General features: G+C 65.0%; 1 protein-coding gene and 1 long non-coding RNA gene across 8 annotated transcripts in view; one reads left to right on the top strand and one right to left on the bottom strand.

The window, feature by feature from the left end:
- Positions 1 to 20,212, bottom strand: part of CABIN1 (calcineurin binding protein 1) — a 102,925-nt gene continuing 82,713 nt past the window's right edge. For 5 of the 7 annotated variants that reach the window (XM_082354652.1, XM_082354651.1, XM_082354654.1 and 2 more), the window contains 8 exons: positions 11,866 to 12,029; positions 10,890 to 10,986; positions 9,455 to 10,129; positions 8,418 to 8,492; positions 5,627 to 5,909; positions 2,420 to 2,584; positions 485 to 711; positions 1 to 389 (listed from right to left, as the gene is read on the bottom strand). In XM_082354652.1, the coding sequence (XP_082210778.1) occupies positions 246 to 389; positions 485 to 711; positions 2,420 to 2,584; positions 5,627 to 5,909; positions 8,418 to 8,492; positions 9,455 to 10,129; positions 10,890 to 10,986; positions 11,866 to 12,029 (1,830 nt within the window). In that variant the 3' untranslated portion in view covers positions 1 to 245. Of the gene's footprint in view, positions 390 to 484; positions 712 to 2,419; positions 2,585 to 5,626; positions 5,910 to 8,417; positions 8,493 to 9,454; positions 10,130 to 10,889; positions 10,987 to 11,865; positions 12,030 to 20,212 lie in introns of those variants that run through there. The other 2 variants (XM_082354655.1, XR_014234276.1) reach the window with 2 other exon arrangements.
- On the top strand, positions 323 to 1,519 carry LOC309611004. Its single transcript, XR_014234278.1, has 2 exons — positions 323 to 413; positions 1,285 to 1,519. It is a non-coding gene; the product is annotated as an uncharacterized lncRNA (long non-coding RNA).

Here is a 20,212-nt window from a genome sequence, read left to right as displayed (position 1 = left end):
GACTGTTCCATCTTTATTAGAAAAGCAACCAAAAAAGGACCCTCCGCTGCCGTGACCCAGGCAGAGCCCGCGGAGGGTGGACGCGGCCGCCTGGCTGGGGGCAGTCACGTTTACAAAGAGAAACACTTCATAAAAAAGGAGGCGGGCCCTGCTGGGCTCCCGTGGCCTGTGGCCCTGCGGTGGGGACGCCCCACCGGGCGGGGTGGGGGGGGGTGTGGGTGGTAGTGGTGCGTGGGGAGTGGCCCTCAGATGTCCATGTAGTCATCGTCCTCATCTGTCTCACTCTCCAGAGAGGACTCCTGGCTCGACGTCTCCAGGACCTCCAGGGCCGGCTGGCACAGGCTCTCCTTCCTCACATTGGCAGCCGACTGGGCAGACAGGATGGCTGACTGCACAGACCGGGCGGGGCAGTGGTCAGTGGCAGCCTGGCACCACCACCACCCCCCGCCCCCAGCCCTGTGTCCCACCCAGGACCTGCAGTCACCTTCAGCTTCTGTTTGGTCTCCTCTGAGATGCTGCCTTTGGGCGAGAGCAGGGTCGGGGTGGGCGGCGTGACGGTGATCTCAGGGGGGAACTTGGTGGTGGCCGAGGGGATGACCAGCTTTGGCATGTTGGGCAGGAGGCGTGATTTGGCCCGGCCGGGCTCAGCCTTGCCCAGGTGGCCCTCGGGTGGCTGGGCACTCCCACCACTGGGCACCTTGGAGCTGGCAACTGCAGGGTGGACCCAGTGGACTGAGCCGGGCTCTCAGCTTCCCGGGCCCGCCTGCCCCTCCCCTGCTTGGGCCTCATCCCCCGCAAACCCTGCACCACAGAGGCACCAAGACGCCTCCTCTGGCCGCGTCAGACCGCCCTACCCTCTCTCTTTAGGCCTGTGCTGGTTGCCAGGCTCCCAGGCCTCCTCCTGTCTCTCTGCCTCCCCGAGGGCCCGGCTCTGGCTCTGGGCTGTGGGGCACCCCCAAAAGCACAGTGTTCACTGGGTGCCCAGGGCTGGGACACGGGCAAGCCCCGCACCTCCCAGGCATGCACGTGAGCTCTCAGACCATCCTAGTGAGGCAGGAGATAGACGAGCCCCCAGGGCGAACAGCTGGAGTTCGCTCCCTCTGGACAGATACTCCAAGATGAAAATAGCAGGACAATTGAGAAAGGAGGCTGGGCCTTGCCCAGATGAGAAATAACAGACCACATATTCCTCATTCTCAAGTCAAAGAGACCTTCCTGACTAGAAAGCTCCTTGGAGGTCAAAAGGGGAGTGATGCTCACTACCCATATAGATCTCTTCCCTAGAATCCATCTCGGCTAAGAGAGGCGCGCACACAGGGGAGGATCCTGAGATATACCAAATACGGACTCGGAACCAGGCAAATCAAAATGATTGGCCAAAGGAAACCCGGAAGAAATGCCCCATATAAGTGATTCGAACTACCAGGAGGGCGCCACTCTCTCTCTGAGCCCACCTGTGTGTCTGTCCACATGTACTGTACACTTTTTCCTCCTAATAAACACTTTACTTGTTTCACTACTTTCCGTCTTTGTGGGAATTCTTTTCTGCAAAGCCGAAGGGCCAGGGCCTTGTCACTAACCACTGGTCTAGTGGCTAGGGTTCAGCACTCTCACTGGCCGGGAACCAAAACCCTGCTTCAAGCCGCTGCAGGCCGAGGCCACCCATCACTAGGACACACATGCTATCGGTCGTTCCCGCCACAGGGAGGATGCTGGGGCCCAGAGCCGGCCACTCAGCCAGCATCCACTTTCCCCTCGCGCCTCAGGATGAGCCGGAGCCCGAGGCAGCAGTGTGGGCTGGCAGCCTCCAGGAGCCGCAGCCTGGCTGGTGTCCACATTCTTCCGCTGCTCCGTGGCTTTAAAAGGAGCGGGGCTCACTCAGCCCCCATGCCCGACTCCCTCGGGCTGGCACCAGGCCCTGCTGTCCTGAGTGGGGTCTGCGAGAGGCCCCAGCCCTGAGGAGTCCCCGAGGGGCCTGGCTGGTTGAGGCGGCTGGTGGGAACGGGCTGTGACTCAGACACGGACACAGACACAGACACGACAGGGATGCCCGTCTGGCTCCGCCCAACCCGGCCAGCCCTCTGCCCACCCCTGACTCCTCCCCCCCCCACACCTGCCCCTCCCCTGGCCCCATCTGGGCACAGGCACCCCTCCCTCTCGGCTAGGCCACCTTGGCCTGGGCTCAGCACCTCCCGAGGTATTCCCCTCTGTGAAGCAGAGGGTGGAAGGCAGGGGGAGGGGTGGGGGGGGTCTCGGGGCCCTTCCCTCCCCCGAGGAAGCTCTCCAGCCAGGCCTCCCCTGCCTGGCCTGCCTTTCTCGTCTACCTCGCCCCCAGGCCCACTCCAGGCCCCTCTGTCGAGAAGCACCCGCTGACTGCTGGCCCTGGGGGCCGTGATGGGCTGCTCCCGACCGGCCTTACCCTGGCTGCACGTGGGCTCGGCGCCTGTCCGGGGGGCCGCCTCTGCTGGCCAGCAGTGCGGCTCTGCTGGAGGGCCCTCGGGGGCCGTCTTCACCTGCTCGCTGCACCGCGGCTCCTGGGGCAGGAAGCCCGTGCCCTCCGCCCCTCCTGCCAGCTCTTCTCCCTCTGTGGAGACACAGCGCGGCTGTGGGAGACGCGCCCCCCCACCCTCGGGATAGGGGCCTCCACCTCCACCATGGCCGCGCAGGGGCTCCGCTGGAACAATCGCCGGGGTGGGGCCAGGCTGGTACCAGCAGGAAACCGCTCACCCCCTGTGGACATGCTATGAACCTGACACAGCGGGGGCCCCACCCCAGCTTACAGGAGTGCCCACTGGAACCGAACAATCCAGCTAAGGACAAAGTAGATGGAGCGGTGGCGGGCCTGGCACCCTCCTGCCAGGCCACACCTTCCAGGCACGAGGAGGGGGCTGGGAATCGGCCTCTGTGGTGCCAGGTGGTCAGTCGGCACAGGTGCGCCTGCCCCCAGGGCCCCCAGCCACGTCCGGCCTCTTTGCACTCCCATTCCTCCTCCTTCCCCTTCAGGCCCGGACTCTCCTGCCACGCCGGCCATGACCCCAACACCCTGCCGCTCCCCACTTGGCCAGGAGTGGTGACGCTGGCCCCTCCCTGGCTGGGCAGGGGGACAGATGGGCCTCCTGCCTGTCGGCTCCAGCTCCTGGAGGACAGCACCTGCCCTGCTGCCTGGCCGCGAGCCACGCCCTCCCTTCTCGGTTCTGACTGCCCGGCAGTCAGAGTCACAGCCTCTTCGTTCCCAGGGTCCAGCTCCACACGCTGCCACAGGCAGGGATGAGCCCCTCGGAGGCTCCAGAGCTGCCCTCCTGGGCCCCGCGGAGCAGGTGGAGCAGCAGGAATCCTGTGGCCCCGGGGCAGGAATGGGTCACTGCACTGCGCACGCGCCCACGATGCGAGGCAGGCCCGGTGGCTGTCTGGTCCAGGGCCTTCCATAGGTGGCAAAGCCCTGCCTGGCTGGGCCCAACACTGAGGGCCTGGCCGAGCAACCTGGAAGGGCTGCTTGGGTTGGGGGGGTGGGCAGGGGGCTACCTTGCTGCGAGCAGTCTACAGGCCAGGCTGGCAGGAAGCGAGGTCTGCCCTCAGGAGGCAGGTATCAGTCCCTCCTGCCCCCAGGGCACGGTCCGGCCTCCCTTCTTGATGGGTGGCCAGAGGAGGAGGGACACTCGAGGCAGGGAAGTCCAGCAGACACTCAAGCATGTGGAGAGGTGCTTCCCAGGCCAGGCGGCCCTATGAGGAGGACCACGGCGGGGCGGTGGGGGGGAACCAACGGGGAAGGGACCTGCCTGGGGCCTCAGCCTTCAGGGAAGAGCTATCTGGGGCTCCCCGAGCCCCCAGGCCTCAGGCTCTGTGGAAGCAGGGGGACGGGCTGGAATCCTGAGCCATCGGGGCAACTCTCCTTGCTCCCTAGGCAGACTCACAGCCTGGTCGCTGAGTCCCCAAGGCCCAGTGTCCTGGCGGCGCCCCTGACCCAGGCTCAGACTCTCCCTGGCTTCTCGACTGGCACGAGGCCGGCACTGTGGCCCCCTCAACCCCGTCCGGTGGGCGGCACCCTTCACAGACAGGTGCTCCCCTGCTCTGAGTCCTGACCCAGCTGGTCCCACAGCGTGGAGCGCCCACTCCCCACCCCTGGAGCCCTGACCACCTCAGCAAGAGGGACCCTCAATCACTCATGGGCCAGGCACCATCAGCAGGAAGTCAAGTCCTGGCCTGTGGCGGGCAGACACCCAAGGAAACAGGGAGGTGAGCAGACGGGGGGCAGCGATGGGTAGTGTCAGGACCCCTCTGGGGGGACGCACAGTGGAGAACTGAGGCCTCCAGCCAACAGCTGGCGAGAACCTGAGGCCACCAACAACCTGAGAGCGCCCAGGGGACCAGCTGATGGCCTGACGCCCCCGAAGTTCTGATCCTCTGGGGCAGGAGTCAGGCGGGGCGGCGACAGGCCAAGGGACAGCAGCCAGGTCTTCGTGGAGTGGCTTCCCCGCGCTATGGATGGTCATTACCACCGCCCTGTGAAGTCACCCCCAGCAAAACCCGCCTGTAGGGCCGTGCTCACCGTCTGCCACCATTGCTCTGCTGGGTGTGAACACCGAGACACATGGGACAGCAGAGAGGAGGGGACGCCCAGGCCACTGGGTGGAGCCATACCTGTGGCCCTTCGGCCTCAGAGGCTCCTCCCTAAACACTCGGCTGCAGGGGCTACCCCAGGGGAGGTGACTGTCTCAGGCCGTGGCCAGCACCGCTGTGACTGGCTGCGTAGAGGGTCCCTGTACTTCCCCACCTTCAGAGCAAACTAGGGACCCGCGAGGTGGGGGGCCTGGGCCCTCAGCCTCCAGCTGGGCAGAGCAGCCTGTGGGAGCAGCGCTCCTGGTCACGGCTAACCGGGCTTCCAGGTCTGTGTCCGGCCGGGCACTCCTGCCAGGGCTGACTGTCCCCTTGTTCAGATGGGTCAGGAAATGACACGGCCGAGCCTGCATGGCGGACAGTAGCACCCCAGCTGTGGCCCTCCACGTGGATGGCTCCTGGTGGACAGGTGAGCCTGGCCTTCGGGGACGAGCAGGGATGTGCGGGCAGGTGGGAGCCTGGCCCCGGGTCCGCGGAGCAGGGAGGGAGAGGTGCAGGGCGTGTGTGCGTGTGTGTGTTTGTCCTGAAGCGTCTGCCCTCCCTGGTCTGCTGGCTGCCCCTGCCCGCGGGCTGCCGTTCCCGTTCCCAGTGGCATCTAAATTTGGAAGGAACTGGGGCTCCCTCCTGCCGACAGAGTTGCCAGCCCCATCCTTCCGCAGCCCCCGCCTCAGCTTGGCTGGCTTCCCTCTGCCTCGCCCCGGGGGCACAGGGGCTGGGCAGGTCTGCCCCACAGCCCAGCAGGCACCCAGGACTGCTCACAGACTTGAGAGGTCTCGTGTGTGCTGGGGTCAGGACCCCCTCCCCACTCCTGAATCCTCGTGGGAGGAGAAACATGGTGAGGTGGGTGCCGTGAGGGTGGGGTGGGGTGGAGACAGCTTCTCAGGGATCACCAGGCTGGAGGCGCCCACACTCTCCATGCAATGAGCAGGACTTGCCGCTGGCTGGCAACGGGGTCTGGGCCCTGCTCTGGCCCAGTCGGGCCTCACCACCAGGTGAAGGGGATGGGACTCACCTGGGCCCAAAGAGGACATGCTGGGGGTGGCCTCGGGCCTGTGTGGCCGTGGGGGCCCGGGATCCTTGGACGGGTCTGGGGTAGAGGCTGACGCTGAGGGAGGACAGGTGACAACAACCGGGGCGGCAGCCTGAGCAGGACGAGGCTTGGTGTGGCCATCGCTGGGCCGCTGAGGGGTATCCGCCGGCATGGGGTCGGGGGCTGCAGGGGCCACAGCTGTAGGGAAGAAGTTCTCTCGGCTGTCCTTAGGGTGCTTTGGGGTGGTGGGTGTGTCCCCTGCAGCCTGGGAGGACAAAGGGGAGGTGAGGGAGGCCAGCTGGGCAGGCCTGAGTCCATGCTATCCCCCAGGACACCTGTCATGGTGCCCCGCTCTGGGCCCCAGTGCTACCAGGGAGGCCCATTCTGCCAACTCGGGACACCGCTGGGGGCCCAGAGTCCCTCCCTAGGAGAACGTCCAGGCCACGCTGGCAGGGGCTCAGTGGAGGGGCATCAGGCTGGCCGGGATCTTCACCCTTCCACTCCTGGGTGCCAGCCTGGGAGGAACATGCCAGCCATGACCCGGGGCACAGGTTTGTGGCCCCCAAGGGGGGACTGCAGTACTGGAGGTCAGTCTTGGAGGGCGACTTCCCAAGGCCACTGGTGGAGGGGTCCTGAGACAGCCGGGATGACACCGCAAGAGTCAGCTCCTAGGCTTTGGGCAGCCCCACAGCCACAGCACCCGAGGTGGCCCCAAGTGTGGCCCCTGCCGGCAGCCTGGCCTCGGCTGCCCCGTGGTTCCCCCACCACGGGCCGTCGGTTCTCAGGGAGCCGGGCCCTTCAGGGCTTCCCTGTCTTCGTGCACACAGTTCCCTCTGCCGCTAGGCCTTTTCCACTTTGCACCTGAAGCCCACTCCCCAGGCGGTGTGACGGCCACAGCTCTCTGAGAGCAGATGCGAGGTGGGGCAGGGACCCCGCGCGGCCTCTGGCAGCAGAGCTGAGGGCTGCACCCCAGTGCCTAAGCCACGCCCCAACCTGCAGGCCACCAGCCCCAGGCCCACCATACTCTTTGAGCCAGCCCACACCAGGGCCGGGGAGACCCCTGCCCGGGGCTGCAAGTGCGGGAGCCTCACGCCTGCTGGGAGCACCTTGCTCCCCCGTGACCCTGTCTCTTTTGACATTTGTTCTGCTGGAGACGCCCCATCCCCGGCTTCACGGGGTGCGGTCACCCCGGCGACTCTGCTGTGCAGTGAGCGTCTGGGATGAGCCCAGACCTCCAGTGGGAGGGCGGGCAGGACAGGACCTGTCTGCCGTGGGCAGACACATGCGGAAGGTGGGTGCTGTGTCCCTGTCCTGCGGGAGCCACGGGTGATGGCACTCAGTCTCTAATTATGTCCCGAGCACCCTCCTGGCGTGTGCCGGGCTGTGTGGCAACTCGGAAATGCCTCCAGCAAAATGGACACAAAATGGGTGGAAGCAGTGGCTCCCAGGGCCACGGCCACCTCCCCCGCAGCGCTGGCCAGAGGCGGGCCCAGGACAGCTGTGATCGACATGGTTGTCATCCCTGAGGTCGCTTCCTAGGCTCCTCTGACAGGCCAGGTCGCAGCTGGGTGCTGGTCCTCCGTGGGCCTCCATCTCCTCATGTCCCCTCCTTGCCCTTGGCTCCTGCCAGCTCAGCACCCCCTTTCACCTCAGACCAGAGACCAGTTAAGGGGGAAGCTGTCTGGGGGTTTCCTGTGTGGTTCTATCATTTCAAGCACCTTAAAAGTCTGCATCAGAAACAGCCCTCCTTTCTCTGGAGTGATCACTGCCCACCTCCCCCAATCTGGGTTGGTGGAGGAGGCAGGAGGGGGACCCCTGGCCCCGACCCTGCTCTGGGGCCCCGGGCAGTCATTTCTGTCCCACAGAGCAGAGATTGTGACGAGGTGGCTGCACTGTGAACTCTGCTGCCTTGGCAATAGCAGGGCGGTGGGGACTGCCGGCAGTGGGGCACCTGTCTCCAGGGATTCCTGCCCTCAGCTGGGGGTCTGGCCCACCTGTCTGGCCCACAGCCCACCTGGTGAAGGTTGAACCCCTGGGCTGCCTCGGACCCAGAGCCCAGGTGGGGTAGTGGCCCGATGCCCCACTCCACTGAGAAAAAGCCCATCTGGACACCGAGGGGCAGCCAGCCACTGAGGGACTAGGACACGACTCCCCGGCTGCAGCTGGACGCCCACTGCCCTCAGCTCCTGCCTCTGGACTCCCTCATGACACCCTTCCCCAGGGGGCCCAAGGAAGAGTGAGGACTGGGAAGGCCGGGCCTGCTGCTGGGGCAGGGCAGTCAGGCCACCCCTGGGGACAAAGAGGCCGCACCTACCCAAATGGCACGTACCTGCCCTTTGACCTAGTGACCTGGCCCGGGATCATCCCCACCTGTGGCTCACCTGACCTGGCCCCTGCCCCAGCCCACCCTCTCCACCCCACAGCAGGGAGTCTTCCCAAAACACGATGCTGGACAAACACCAGGACCCCCGCCCACCCTGCTCCTATCAGCCCCGTATCCCAGCTCCACCTCTGTGCAAAGAAGTGACCTTTCCAGTTGAAGTCGACTAAGTAGGGAACATCCTCCCTGTTTAGCGAAAAGGTGCGGGGGTGAGGGGACCTTCATGCCACACGCACAGTCAGAGCTGGGGTCTGGTGCACCCCCAGGCAGGTGGTCAGGGGCTCCTTCAGGGCCTGAGGTTCAGCTGCCCACCTCCCCTGGGCCCACCTGACCAGCCTGCAGCCCGGGGCGGGCTCTGCACGACGAGGCTGCCACAGGCAGGGTCACACTTACCTGTCTCTGGGCGGCGGCCCCAAGGTGGACCTGACAGAACTTCACGGCCTGCTCCAGCGCAGCCTCCTCGTCCACCTGAGCAAGGAGATGCCCAACGTCAGAGGGCAGGGGCCTCGGTGACCAGCCTTCCCCCGGCCCCTGGTGTTTGAGGACAGCTCCCAGGACGAGCCCTCCCACTGCTGCTCCTCCCAGGACCCCAGCCCTGTCTCCCAGGCCCATCCGCCAGGGTCACTGCTCTGGGCCCAGCTGGCCAAGCCACGTTCATGTCTGTGGCTGTACTATTTCATCCTTGGGGGCTGAGGCTGGTGGACTCTGAGCCAGAACCTGCCCCTCAAGCGGGCAATGAGGCCGGAGAGGCCTGGGGGTTGCCCTGGATGAGCATTAGGCAGAGCATGAGGGAGACAGCCAGGCTGGAGTGGTGAAAGGGCCCACCCTCACCAGCAGGGAATGCAGGGCTTTGTTTCTAGTTTATCAGCAACAAAAAAAGTTATTGCTGGATGCTTGTGAGGTGGTGATAAAACAGACACACTCACAAGGTGCAGTGCAAATTAACACAAGTTAAAAACAAAACAGTGTATCAGGATGGTCACCCTGTACGAGCCAGTCACAGTGCAGGGTTCTTCCTGTGGAAAGAACCTATTTTTCTCTAAATACAGAAAAAAACATATGCCTAATGGAGTTTTTTTTAAAAAAAGGAAACAGAATAAGAAGGGCTTCTCCACTGCAGCCCCCTACTCGGGGGCCCCGGCTCCCTGTGCCAGACTTGACAAGATTTCTGCAAAGTGGCTTCCTTTCCTTTATGGGTGAATATAAACATTTAAAAGCATGTTGTTTTCCTTTTTCTTTTTGGTATATGTTCCCCCAGCTTTACTAACGTTTAGTTGACAAACAGAATTTTAACATATCTGAAGCTATCTCGTGCTCACAGTAGAAAACCTCAGAGGTGACTAGGAATGACTCTGAAAGCCCACCCCAGGTGGCCTGGCAGTGATCATGCTTGGGAACAGTGCCGCCAGGCCCGCCCCAAGGCCACCCACCTGCTTGATGAGCATGTAGGTCTCGGACATGATCCTCTCGATGCGGCCCAGGTCATAGGCCACGCCCTTCTGGCCCTGCTGCCACACTCGGTAGGCGTCCAGCAGGAGGGTCTTGCCAGACTCTGTGTCCTCCAGGAGCTTCCTCTTGCGGCTGAGCCGTGGAGGTGCCTCCTCAGGGTGGCTGCCTGTCCTGGGTCCAGGGGTGGTAGCTGGGGCAGCGGCGGTGGCTGGTGGGGCCGGTGTGGGCGGGCTGGGCTGCTGCCGGGCGCTGATGCTCAGCTCCTCCAGGGACAGCTCGGCTGGCCGGCTCTCAGGGCCCCAGTCTCTTGGGGGGTGGCCTGGCTGCAGGGGTGGCGCCCGCTCCGAGTCCGAGCCACGGGTGGCGGCCTCCCCCGTGTCCATGGGCTCTGTGGGGCCTGCCCGGGGGCTCTCCTTGTCCTTCCGCTCCCCGCCCTGGTCTGCACCATCTCCTGCGTCTACAGCCACAGGCCGGTGGTTGTGAGGGCCTGCTTTGCCCCCTGGCTCGGCCCCTGGGCCTGAGCCATCAGCCAGAGGGGGCTTCTTGGGGTGCGGGAGGCCTTCCTGGCCATCCTCAGGACTGGCCTTGTGGGAGACGTCGGTGGTCATCCTGGCTCCGGGGAAGCCACAGGCCTTAGGCCCTGGGCGTTCTGACCCCTGTGAGGAAACCAATGGTAAGACTCAGTGTGTCTGGTGTTTCTGCCACAAGAAAGCACCCTTGGGCGCCAGGTTTGCCCACCCACAAAGGCCACTCAGGCTCTGCCCATCTGCCCGCTGGCCAGGGCTGGGCCTGGAGAGCTGCCTGGGAAGGCCCTCCCTGCTCTGAAGCTCCGGCCTTGACGGGGGCCGATGAGGCCTTGGAGGTGGCTCTGCTCTTGAGGACCAGCTAGCCCTCGCCAAACGGCTTCTCTATGTGCAGGCACCTCGTGAGGAAGTGACCTGCCAGGGCCACCAAGTGTGCTAGCTGCAGAGCCGAGTCCACTGTGAGCCCCTGCACCAGGGCCCAGCCAGTTCTGCTGGGCAGGGGGGCATTGTAGCCCGATGGCCCTGGCTCCCAGCAGCCCCGCCTGCTAGGCTGGTGACTGGCCTCCGGGCCCTCAGGGTACCCAGCTGTGAAGAGGGACCGTGTGTGCACCAGCTCCTGGGGGCTGGCGGGTGAGGGTGCGGGGCCACTGGCTTTGCCATCTGCTCCACTGTGAGAGCTGCTGTCTCCTGAGCTGGTCCTGCCGGGCAGGGCTGCCTCAGGAGCGTCACCACCTTGCTCACCAACCACGAGCTCACTTTAGCCAAGCGCGTCAGTGCCTCACACAAGGTGATTGCGAGTTCCTCCTTGAACTGACCTTCCCACCTGGGGAGGCAGGTGAGTACTGCCCACAGTTGGGGGTGTGGGGACCTGCCCAGGGTGGGCGAGGTGTACCTCCGAAAGCTCACTCAGTGTGTCCTCCAGCACCTTCACAGTGAGGATGAAGGCCCGTTGAGCCAGGACCTGGCGGTCAGCATCTCGCAGATACTTCCTGCAGGCATGCGGGGGTGGCCAGAGCATCAGAGCTGGATGGCGGCCCGTGCCCCTCCGAGTCCCACCCGCCTGGGGTCCGCTCCTCAGAAGTGTTCCCCGAGCCTCCTCCTCGCCCAGCACTGTGTCCTGGGCCCCCCTGAGCTGGGCTGTGAGCCCCAGGGGCAGGGCGGGACAGGCCAGGCTCAGTGAGCTTGGGGGCCCCCGGCTTCTCTCCCACAAGCCCATCTCCAGGGAGCTCCAGGCCCCTGCTGAAGCCCCCACCCCAGCCCCTGGCACGGCACAGGTGAGTGAGACAGCGAAGAGGTGAGGCATGGTGCTGGCCGCAGGAGGCCTCGCAGCCGGGCCATGCCACGTCTGAGCTGCGTCTCTCCTGGGACACCCCCCAACCACTGCAAGTGGCAGCTGTCCCTCAGTCCTGTCTGTCCCAAGAGGTCTCTGGTTATCTCTGAGGCCCAGGCCCCCTGTGGCTCGGCCCACTATTACTGGCCTTCACCTGGGGACCCTGGCTGTCATTTGGACACCTGTTGTCCCCACGAGCGGACAGCATCCCCAGGAGCCCCGAGCTGGGGGAAGCAGGAGGAAGGGCTGGCTTGTCCAGAGTCTCAGTGGGGAAACCAAACCCAGTGGGGAGAGCCCGTGCTTGCCCCGGGGAGTCTGGGGCAGGGGCGCTGGTGTTTGGTTTCCAGACAGTGGGACAGAGAGGGCCTTGAAAAGAAGGACTGGGTTGGGCTCCCTGCTAGTGTAGACGCCCCAGGCAGACGGGGCCGAGGGGCTCCAGGCAGTACGTGCTTGTGCTCTGAACTACGGCAGTGCCAGCCACCCCCGCAGGGCTGACCACACTCTGGACTGGGCCGGCCGGCCGGGCGGCTGCACTCACTTGCCCTGGTCCGGGGTCCGCTGCAGCATGGAGGAGACCTTCAGCAGGGTGCTGTGGTCCCGGAGCTGGGCCAGCACCTTGAGCAGCAGCACAATGGAGCGGTTCATGTGCCAGGCAAAGCTGCCCGGCCGGTCGATCTCGTCCACGGGGATCCGCCAGATGCCCTGCGGGATGGACGCGGCGGGCATGAGAGGAGGGCCACTGCAATCGGAGCCTGCCCTGGGGCCCAAGGGGACGGGAGTGCGGCCCCCCACCTGCTTCCTCCCACAGATGGGAGACAAGGACGCGTGCATAGTTCTGCATCCTCCTCTTTTGAAAGCCTGCACGGCCTCCGTTTACTTGATCGGCCCCCACGGGAAGCACACAGGTTGCGCCTGGTCAAATGGCAGGACTGGGAGAAGCCGGGGCCTACGCGTCTCCTGCACAGGTGGTGACTTAGCATGGTACCTTTTCCTAGAGGGAAACTCTAGGAACTCGTGAGGTTGAGGGTCAAAAGGTGCCGCCATACCACAGCAGCTGTGCTGGCCAGACAGGCCCAGACCTGGGCCCAACCCACAGCTCTCCCTCCAGCAGTGCCCAGAGACTCACAGGCCCGCCGAAAATGACCGGCAGCTCCCAGGATGCCGGGTTCCCTCAACACACCTTTGCCCAGCACTTTGCTCTGGCTGGGATCCCCTCCCCACCTCCCGTCCGGCTAACTCCACTGTCTGACGGCTGAGCGGGGGCAGGACTGGCTCTGGGGAGCCCCACTGCCATCTCCCCCCCGGCCGTGCTTAGCCCATCGCTGCACCTGGCACCCTGCCTATCACCAGCCCCAAGGTCTGGTTCCCTGCGGTGCCCCACCACCAGCATGGGGTCTGACACCCGCTCAGACCCAGTCAAGGTGAGGTGAAGCCCAGGATGGCTGAGGGAGGGAATGACAAGTGAACAGAAGCTCACACCTCTGAGCCATATCTCCGGGGCAGGTTCCCAGATGGGTCCCTGCAGCTGACCCCTGGAGAAACTCCTGCCCAGGAAGGACAGAGCCGTGAGCACCGCCGCCTCTCCCATGTGGGGCCCACGGCAGGGTGTCCAGGTGGAGCCCCTCTCAGGGCCCTATTCCCGTGGGAGCTGGAGGACGGTCCACGGCGCCCTCCCTGCTCCAGCAGCCCTGGGAAGGAAGCCAGAGCGCCTCCAGGCCTGATCCATTTGGGCAAGAGAGAAGCTTGAGGGCTTCCCTGGTGGTGCAGTGGTTAAGAATCTGCTGCCAATGCAGGGGACACGGGTTCGAACCCTGGTCCAGGAGATCCCACATGCCGTGGAGCAACTAAGCCCATGCACCACAACTACTGAAGCCCGCGTGCCTAGAGCCCATGCTCCACAACAAGAGAAGCCACTGCAATGAGAAGCCCATGCGCTACAACGAATGGTAGCCCCCGCTCGCCGCAACTAGAGAAAGCCTGTGCACAGCAACAAAAACCCGTCGCGGCCAATAAATAAATAAATACATTTATAAAAAAAGAAAAAAAAGAGAGGAGCTTGAAACCCTCAGGGCTGAGTCCCCGCAGCCTGCACGCCTGGTGTCCAGGCTCACAGTGGACACGGAGGGCCCGCCCGGGCAGGCTGGGCTCCCGTTCAGACAAAACCGGGGGCCCGAGGCCACCCTCTCCTGTGACACTAACACCAATGCTGCATCTCCTACTGGGCAGGCGTGGCTTCTGCAGCAGTTCGGGGAAAGCTGCCACTGGAGAGAAGGAGGGACAGCCAGAGTGGCCCAGGTACCCCGCCCCCAGGTGTGATGGCAGTGGCCAGGAGGGTGCCAGGCCCAGCAGTGTAAGACCAAAGAAGGGCCCGGCCCGCCAAGGCACTTCAGACATCACCGTGGTCCCCACCACAGCCTGCACGGGGCGGTGACACAAGGCATTTACCTGTTTTTTTTTTTTTTCCCTTGGGTTGGGGGTGCCAAAACGAGCCGAGGCACACGCTGAGAAACTCCCTGGAGGGCACGGTGTCCCCCCCCTTCACCTGCCACAGTGGGCTAGCCTCCCGCCACTGCCAGCCCACTGGGAATTGCCAGGCAATGCCTCAATGAAGACAATTTCCGGGTGACACTGAGAGGGGTCTGCCTGCCACCTGCCCTGTCACACGGAGGCACTACCCGCTGCCCGTCTCACCCTCTGGGACTGCTCTCCCAGCCCGGCACTGACGGTCTGGTGCATCACGATCATGGACGTTTCCAGGCACACAGCTGGCTGAACCTGCCTGCTGTGTAGGTGGGAAGCCTGGGCCAGCAAGGGGCAGCCCGCCCCCAGCCACACTGCTGGACGGCAGCCAGCCCAGAGGCATGTGGCCCCTCCCGCCTCAGCCACTGACTCAGCCTGCTGAGCAGCCCCTCCTCGGGCAGCCAGGACGCAGCCACCAGGACAGGTCCAGTTTGCATCCTTTCACACAAGAGTTCAGCAGCAGAGGCCCCCATGCACCCACCCAGAGGGCACGTGTGCAGGCCCCAGGGAGGGCAGGGGGCGCACTGGGACCGAGAAGAAGAACGGGGGCAGCAGTGTGTGAGAGGAAGACTGGCTGCGCTGGGGGGCCTGAAGGACAGGCCAAAGCAGGGTCCCAGCAAGTCGGAGCCACACAGCAGGCAGCCCACAAGAAGAGTCCTGGACAGGGTGCCTCGAGGGAGGGAGGCAGCTCTGGTGCCAGGCGGGGCTGGGGGGCCACGACTCAGGCCCCCTCCTCACTGTGCCATCCCCCAGACTCCCCTCTCCCAGGCAGCAGGCACTCCATCCTGGCTGGGATGCCGCCTGCTTGGAGAGCCGCGGGTGGTGCAGGGGGCGCAGCGGCGGCCTCAGAGCACTCAGAAATGCCAGGACTGTGCTCAGAGCTCACCCGTGTGCCAAGCGGCTCATCCGGAGTGTCCCAGCCGACCCTGCAGCCCATCAGAACGGCTCTGGGCTCCTGGCTGACAGATGAGGTCACCGAGACAGACTGCAACCACCTGAATAATTCATGGAACCCCAGGCTCTGGGCTGAGCGCTTAATACCAGTTACCAAATCCTCCCTGCAGCCCCGAGAGCTGGGCATCCTCCTGCTGCTCTTGAGGAAACCGAGCTGCAGCAGCTGAGCCCCAGAGCTGGGCAGGCCAGGGGTCCTGGGAGCTGGGGTGGGTTGCCCTACTTGGGGACCCTTAAAGACGTCCCCAAGGGAGCTGAGGCTGGGTCAGTGGCATGGTGGGGTGCAGCTGGGCCAGCCTGCACCCTTGCCCACGAACGTGCCATCCACTTACAAGGGGGGCTGTGAAGCAAGGCGAGGCCAGAGCCTGGGCAGGAGGGCCATGAGGTTTTGGCCTCTGGTCACCGCAGCCTCGGCAGGTGGTGCCCCAGGGAAGGGACGGACAGCAGATGGCCCCACTGGCATGGAGCACTGCTCCTGGCTGCCAGGCCAAGGGCGTGCTCGGCCCATGGCTCACGCTGTCTCCAGCACATTGTGGTCTTGGGAGAGCTTCTTCCTGGAGGGGCAGGGGCTCCTTTCCCCCAAGATTCCTGATCGGCCAGCCAGTCCACACCTCCCTAACCACCTCAGTGTGGGCCAGAAGGAGCCCGGGCTCCCTGCACCCCAGGAGGGCTGCCGGCACAGCCTCTTCATCCAACCCGGGGCCAACTCCGAGCTTGGCAGACGGAGGGCAGAGATCCAGACACAGTTCTGGTTCACAGGGCAAACCCAACCACCCTCTGCTGGGCCACCACTCGGGCCATTCTCCATGGCATACTTCAGGGTTGTTCCAGGGCTCCCAGCCCCATGTGTCACCTTCACGGGCCCCACCCTTCAGTCAAGGCTCCTCCACTCTAAGGGCCCAGGCAAAGGCTCCCCAGGAAAACAAGGGGCCGGGAAATGCCAGGGCAGGAAAGAAGGCCGAGAGAGGCACGGCCCAGTCGGGCTCCACTCCATCCGAGCCACACTCAGCCCCGGGGCCAGGCTTGTCTGGAAGGGGATGAGGCTCAGGCCATGCGGACTGGGTGGAGACTCGGATTCGTCCTATGTCGACACCGGCAGGGACAGTCGGTGTGTGTAATCAACCCCGCCAGGGACAGTCGGTGTGTGTAATCAACCCCGCCCAAGGCTGCCCAGTGACCCTGGGGTGGGACCAGGACACAGGGGCCAGACCCCTTTGTCCCCCACTCTCTGCGCCCTCCCTGAAGGCTCACAAAGGAACAAGAAGTCAGCAACACGACCTGTGACTTACAGACGTAGAAATGGGGGTGCAGAGAATTAGGCAGTGACACCAAATCACTTCAGTCTTCAGCTGGGGACTTGGAAGCCCTGTCCTCAGAGGGACGGGGGAGCCAGCGCCCTCCCCAGCACCCTGAGGGCCTCAGAGGCTTTGTGATCAAGTCCCTGGGGCCCTGTTGTGGGAGTCTTCCTGGAATCCTGGGCTCCTCCCACTGTCCCCTGCTGCCCCACCCACAGGACTCAGATGTGGCCCCTTCCCCACTCTGCTGCCACCGGGGTCATGCCCAGCTGGGGCACCAGGTGTGGCTCAAATAGAAGGACAGAGGAGAAAGTAACGACAGCTAGGAGCACCCAGAAAGGCCAAGAAGCAGCTGCACCTAGGAGCCTCATGTAGGAAGTGAGGAGGGAAAGGCGATAGGGGACCCACAGCAGGCCGGAGGGCGGGAAGAGGTAGAAGCAGGTGGCTGGGCAGGCAACCCAGAAGGGGCCGTGTCTGCTTGGTGCCTTCCCAGGCCCAGCCCAGCCTGAGCAAGGGCTGCCACGGGGTGGTGTCAAGGGCCGACCTAGCTCTCGTGGGCAGCAGCCAGTCCTGAGGGCCTGAATCCTGCCACGCAGCCCCCCCAGACTCTGAGCTGCCGCCGGTGGGCAGGCAGGAGGGGCTGAGTCTCTCTTGCTTACTGGCCCCTCCACCCCCTGAATAGAGCTGACCTTCTGGGGGGCCACCAGGCAGGCCTGCACACCCTCCACAAAAGGAATGTTCCCGGTCAAGACCACAAACCCTGGCTCCAAGTCCCCACAACCTCGGTGCAGCTCTCGGGCGGCTCTGAGGGAGTTGCCAGCGCTGCACCTGAGCCAAGGCCTGGTCAGGCCTGGGGGAGTCTGTGCCCCAGATAGAGCCCCCGCAGGTGCTAGGGAGGCCCCTGGGTCCCCCAGGGCAGCTCAGCCTGGCAACTGCACAGAAAGCCAAGTGCATCCCAGGGACTGGGGGATCACATGGATGGGTCAGGCACACCCCCAAAGGGGTCCATGCTGGTGGGATAAGCAGACACAGATGGCTACCATCCAGGGCGAGGGGACAGATGAGAGATTGGGATAAGGAAAAAGGGGCTAAGAGAGCAAGGACTTTGGGGAGGGGGTTGTACAGGAAAAGCCAGGGAGGAAGCCAGAAAGGAGCAGGAACTGGAGGAAGAGGGAGGGGAGCCCCTACCAAGTGAGGGGAAATGGGCAGCCCCCTAGAGTCGACCTTGTGACCCAAGTGTCTTGAGCAGAAGGTACAGAGGAGCGTGAATTCTTTCATCTTAATTTTTAACTCAGTAATAGAGCACGCGTATTTTCCTGCAACATCAAAAACTCGCCATCACTTAAAAGGACCCCAGTGCGTCACCCTGCAGGTGTACCCTAACTCACTCGGTCCCCTCCTGGGTGACATTTGGGGTGGAGTCTTCAGGATCATTAGGAAGAATGTCGGCTGAACAGCCTTCCCCACAGAGCTTTTCTCCCTCTCCTCGGGCTGGATCCCTCCCCACAGAGGGGACAATGGTGGGCATGCAGCAGCCGGTGCTGTCCTGGAGGCCGTGCCTGGGCTCCTGACCTAAGATGCAGGGAGCGTCCCACCTGCCCAGGCCCTCCCAGCCCCCACCTGTCCCACGCCCACAGCATGACAGGAGAGCAAGGCCTCCCACAGCCGCTCAGCCCAACATCCCTGTTCACAGAGAACACAATGCTGCGAGCACCCCAGGGAGAGCCCGCCTCCCCAGCAGAGGGATTCCTGCAGCCCCCCCCTTGGCATGGGTGCAGCAGTGACTCAGCGCTCCGAACAGGCGAGGCCAGGAGAGCCTGCTGGCATCCCACTCCGAGGAGCAGTGGGCTGGGGGCTGTAGGAGCAGGAGGGCGAGAGGGAGCCCCTCAGCAAGAAGGGGTGTCAGGGTAGGAGCTTAGGAGCCTTTTTTCCCAGAGAAGCATAAAAACTTTGTTTCCAGGACAGCCTCAGTGCCGCAGCCCAACCCTGAGCCGAGCAAAGAAAGTGTTGGTATCTGGACTGTGAGGCCTTGAGGTCAAGAGCAGCCCTGGGGAGAATACCGGCGCCCTCCACAGTCTTGGGGAGACACCTGTTACCTGTAAACCCACGCAAACCTCCCAAGCAGCGAGACCACTCGGAGAAGGGCAGAGAGGGCTGTGCAGGGCTGCATCTGGTGCCCATGAGTCCCTGGGGCCGACAGTACTCACAGGGCACCTTCCCAGCTTCTCCCACACATGACCCCACTTACACCTCCCCCGGAGAGACTAGTTCCAGGGCACACAGCCAACAGGGAGCTGAGCTGGCAGCAGAACTCAGCCTACCCAGCTCTTCCCGCTCCACCCTGCCTGCCCCCAAGTAGGGTGAACATCACAGACAAGCAGGCCAGCAGGGCATCACCTCTCCCACCGCCAGCCCAGATGGCTCCATCGCCTCCAGGAACTGCCCTGGTGGAGTCCTGAGGCCTTTGGGGCCAGGACTGCGTTTCCAGGTTGCCATCTCCCCATCTTCCTGATGCCCTGCAGAGCTAAGGGCCCTGCACCTCCCACAGCAATCGGAGCCACCATCCTGCTCCAGGCCTTGGGTTAAGGGCGCGCCAGGGGCGGGCGAGGCTGAACACCCCTGGGGGCAGGAAGCCCTGCAGCCTCCTCTGCAAAACCATCAGGGCCGCCTCTCTGGCCGCAGGGTTGCACAGAGGCCGCCAGGGGCGCCTTGGCCCTGCCCCCAGGAGCCGTCCAAAGCTGGGCTGCGAAGGGAAAGGGATTCCCCGCGCCATCCACAGGTAATGAGTCCCCAGCGCAGGCAAGGGCTGGGGAAGCCTGCAATTTGCCTGCGGCCGGTGCCCGCCCGTTTCCAGCGTCTTCTGCCAAATCAGATGTCGCACACGGGATCCCCAGAACTGCCAGGCCGTCCGTCCCCTCCCCCTCCAGGGAGAAGCAGAAATGACAAACTAAAAGCGCGGAGGCAGCCCACCCGGCAACTCCGCCGGGCCCCCCTCGCCTCCGCGCCGAACCCCTCCGCCCCCTCCCGCCCACTCTGCGGCGGGGCAGGGTCCCGGCCCAGCCCGGGGCTTGGAGTAGGCCCGGCGCTCGCCAAGCCCCGGCACCATCTTCCCGCCCCCGCACGGCAGCTATTTATAGCCGGGGAAGCACCGCGCGGGGTGCTGCTGCCCACCCGCCGGCCGGCTCACCATCCCCGGTAGTGGCCCGCGCAGCTCCCGGTCCGCGCCGCCCGCCGCGAAGTTGCTGGGTCGGCGAGCGAGCGGCTTTCGCTTTCGCGCGGCCGGAGCAGCGCACACCCCCGCGCGCCCACTCGCGGCCCCGGCGGGTCGGCTGGGCTCGCCCCAGGCTCGCGGGCGGGCTTCTCCCCTGGGCCCCGCCCCCGTCCCCCGCCCCGGTCCGCCCGTCGCCCACCTGGCGCTGTGCGGGGCCCCGGCCGGGGGCAGGGGGCGCCGCGGCCCCGCCGCCTGCCGACTTCCTCTGCCGCGGCGCCCGGGAAACCGCGGCCCGCGGGCTTCCTGCTGCGCCGGGCGGGCCGGGGGCCAGGCGGGGGACGGCCGCAAGAGCCGGCCCGGAGGACTGAGCCAGAGCTCGGGAGAGCGCAGAGCCCGCGGGCAGAGGGGAGACACTGTCGCGGCCCGGCCCCCGCCCCGGCCCCGGGCAAGTTCCTACCCGCCGGCTCCGCCGTGGCATCTGTGCAGGGAGCTAGGGCGGGCGCCGGGCCATGGCGCGGAGGCTCGCTCGCTCGCTGGCTCGGCGGGCCGGGGCGGGGCGGCGGGGCCGGACGGGGCGCGGGCGCTCGCTCGCTGTTCGGCCTGGAAGCGGGCCCAGCGGCACGGCTGACTTTGCCGGCCAATCCTCGCGGGTTCCGGGCCGGGCCGCTGAGGGTACCGGGGGCACAGCCCTCACCGCGGGAGGCTGTGGGACCTGGCGTCCCAGGGCGAGCCGGGTAGGGGCGGCCAGGAGTGCGGAGGGCAGGGCGACAGGGGCCAGCGACGCGCCGGGCCGGGGCTGTCCTCGCCCTGCACGGGGCCGCTCTGTGCGCGGGGCCCCTGGAGTTGTGCCCCGAGGGCCCGGTGCAGGGCAGAGGCGTGGGTGAGTGGGGGATGTACTTGCTGACCCA

The sequence above is a fragment of the Balaenoptera borealis genome, assembly GCF_965194805.1.
Source record: "Balaenoptera borealis genome assembly, chromosome: 14".
In the NCBI taxonomy this organism is placed as follows: domain Eukaryota; kingdom Metazoa; phylum Chordata; class Mammalia; order Artiodactyla; family Balaenopteridae; genus Balaenoptera; species Balaenoptera borealis.
This window is presented reverse-complemented; position numbering and strand designations above follow the sequence as displayed.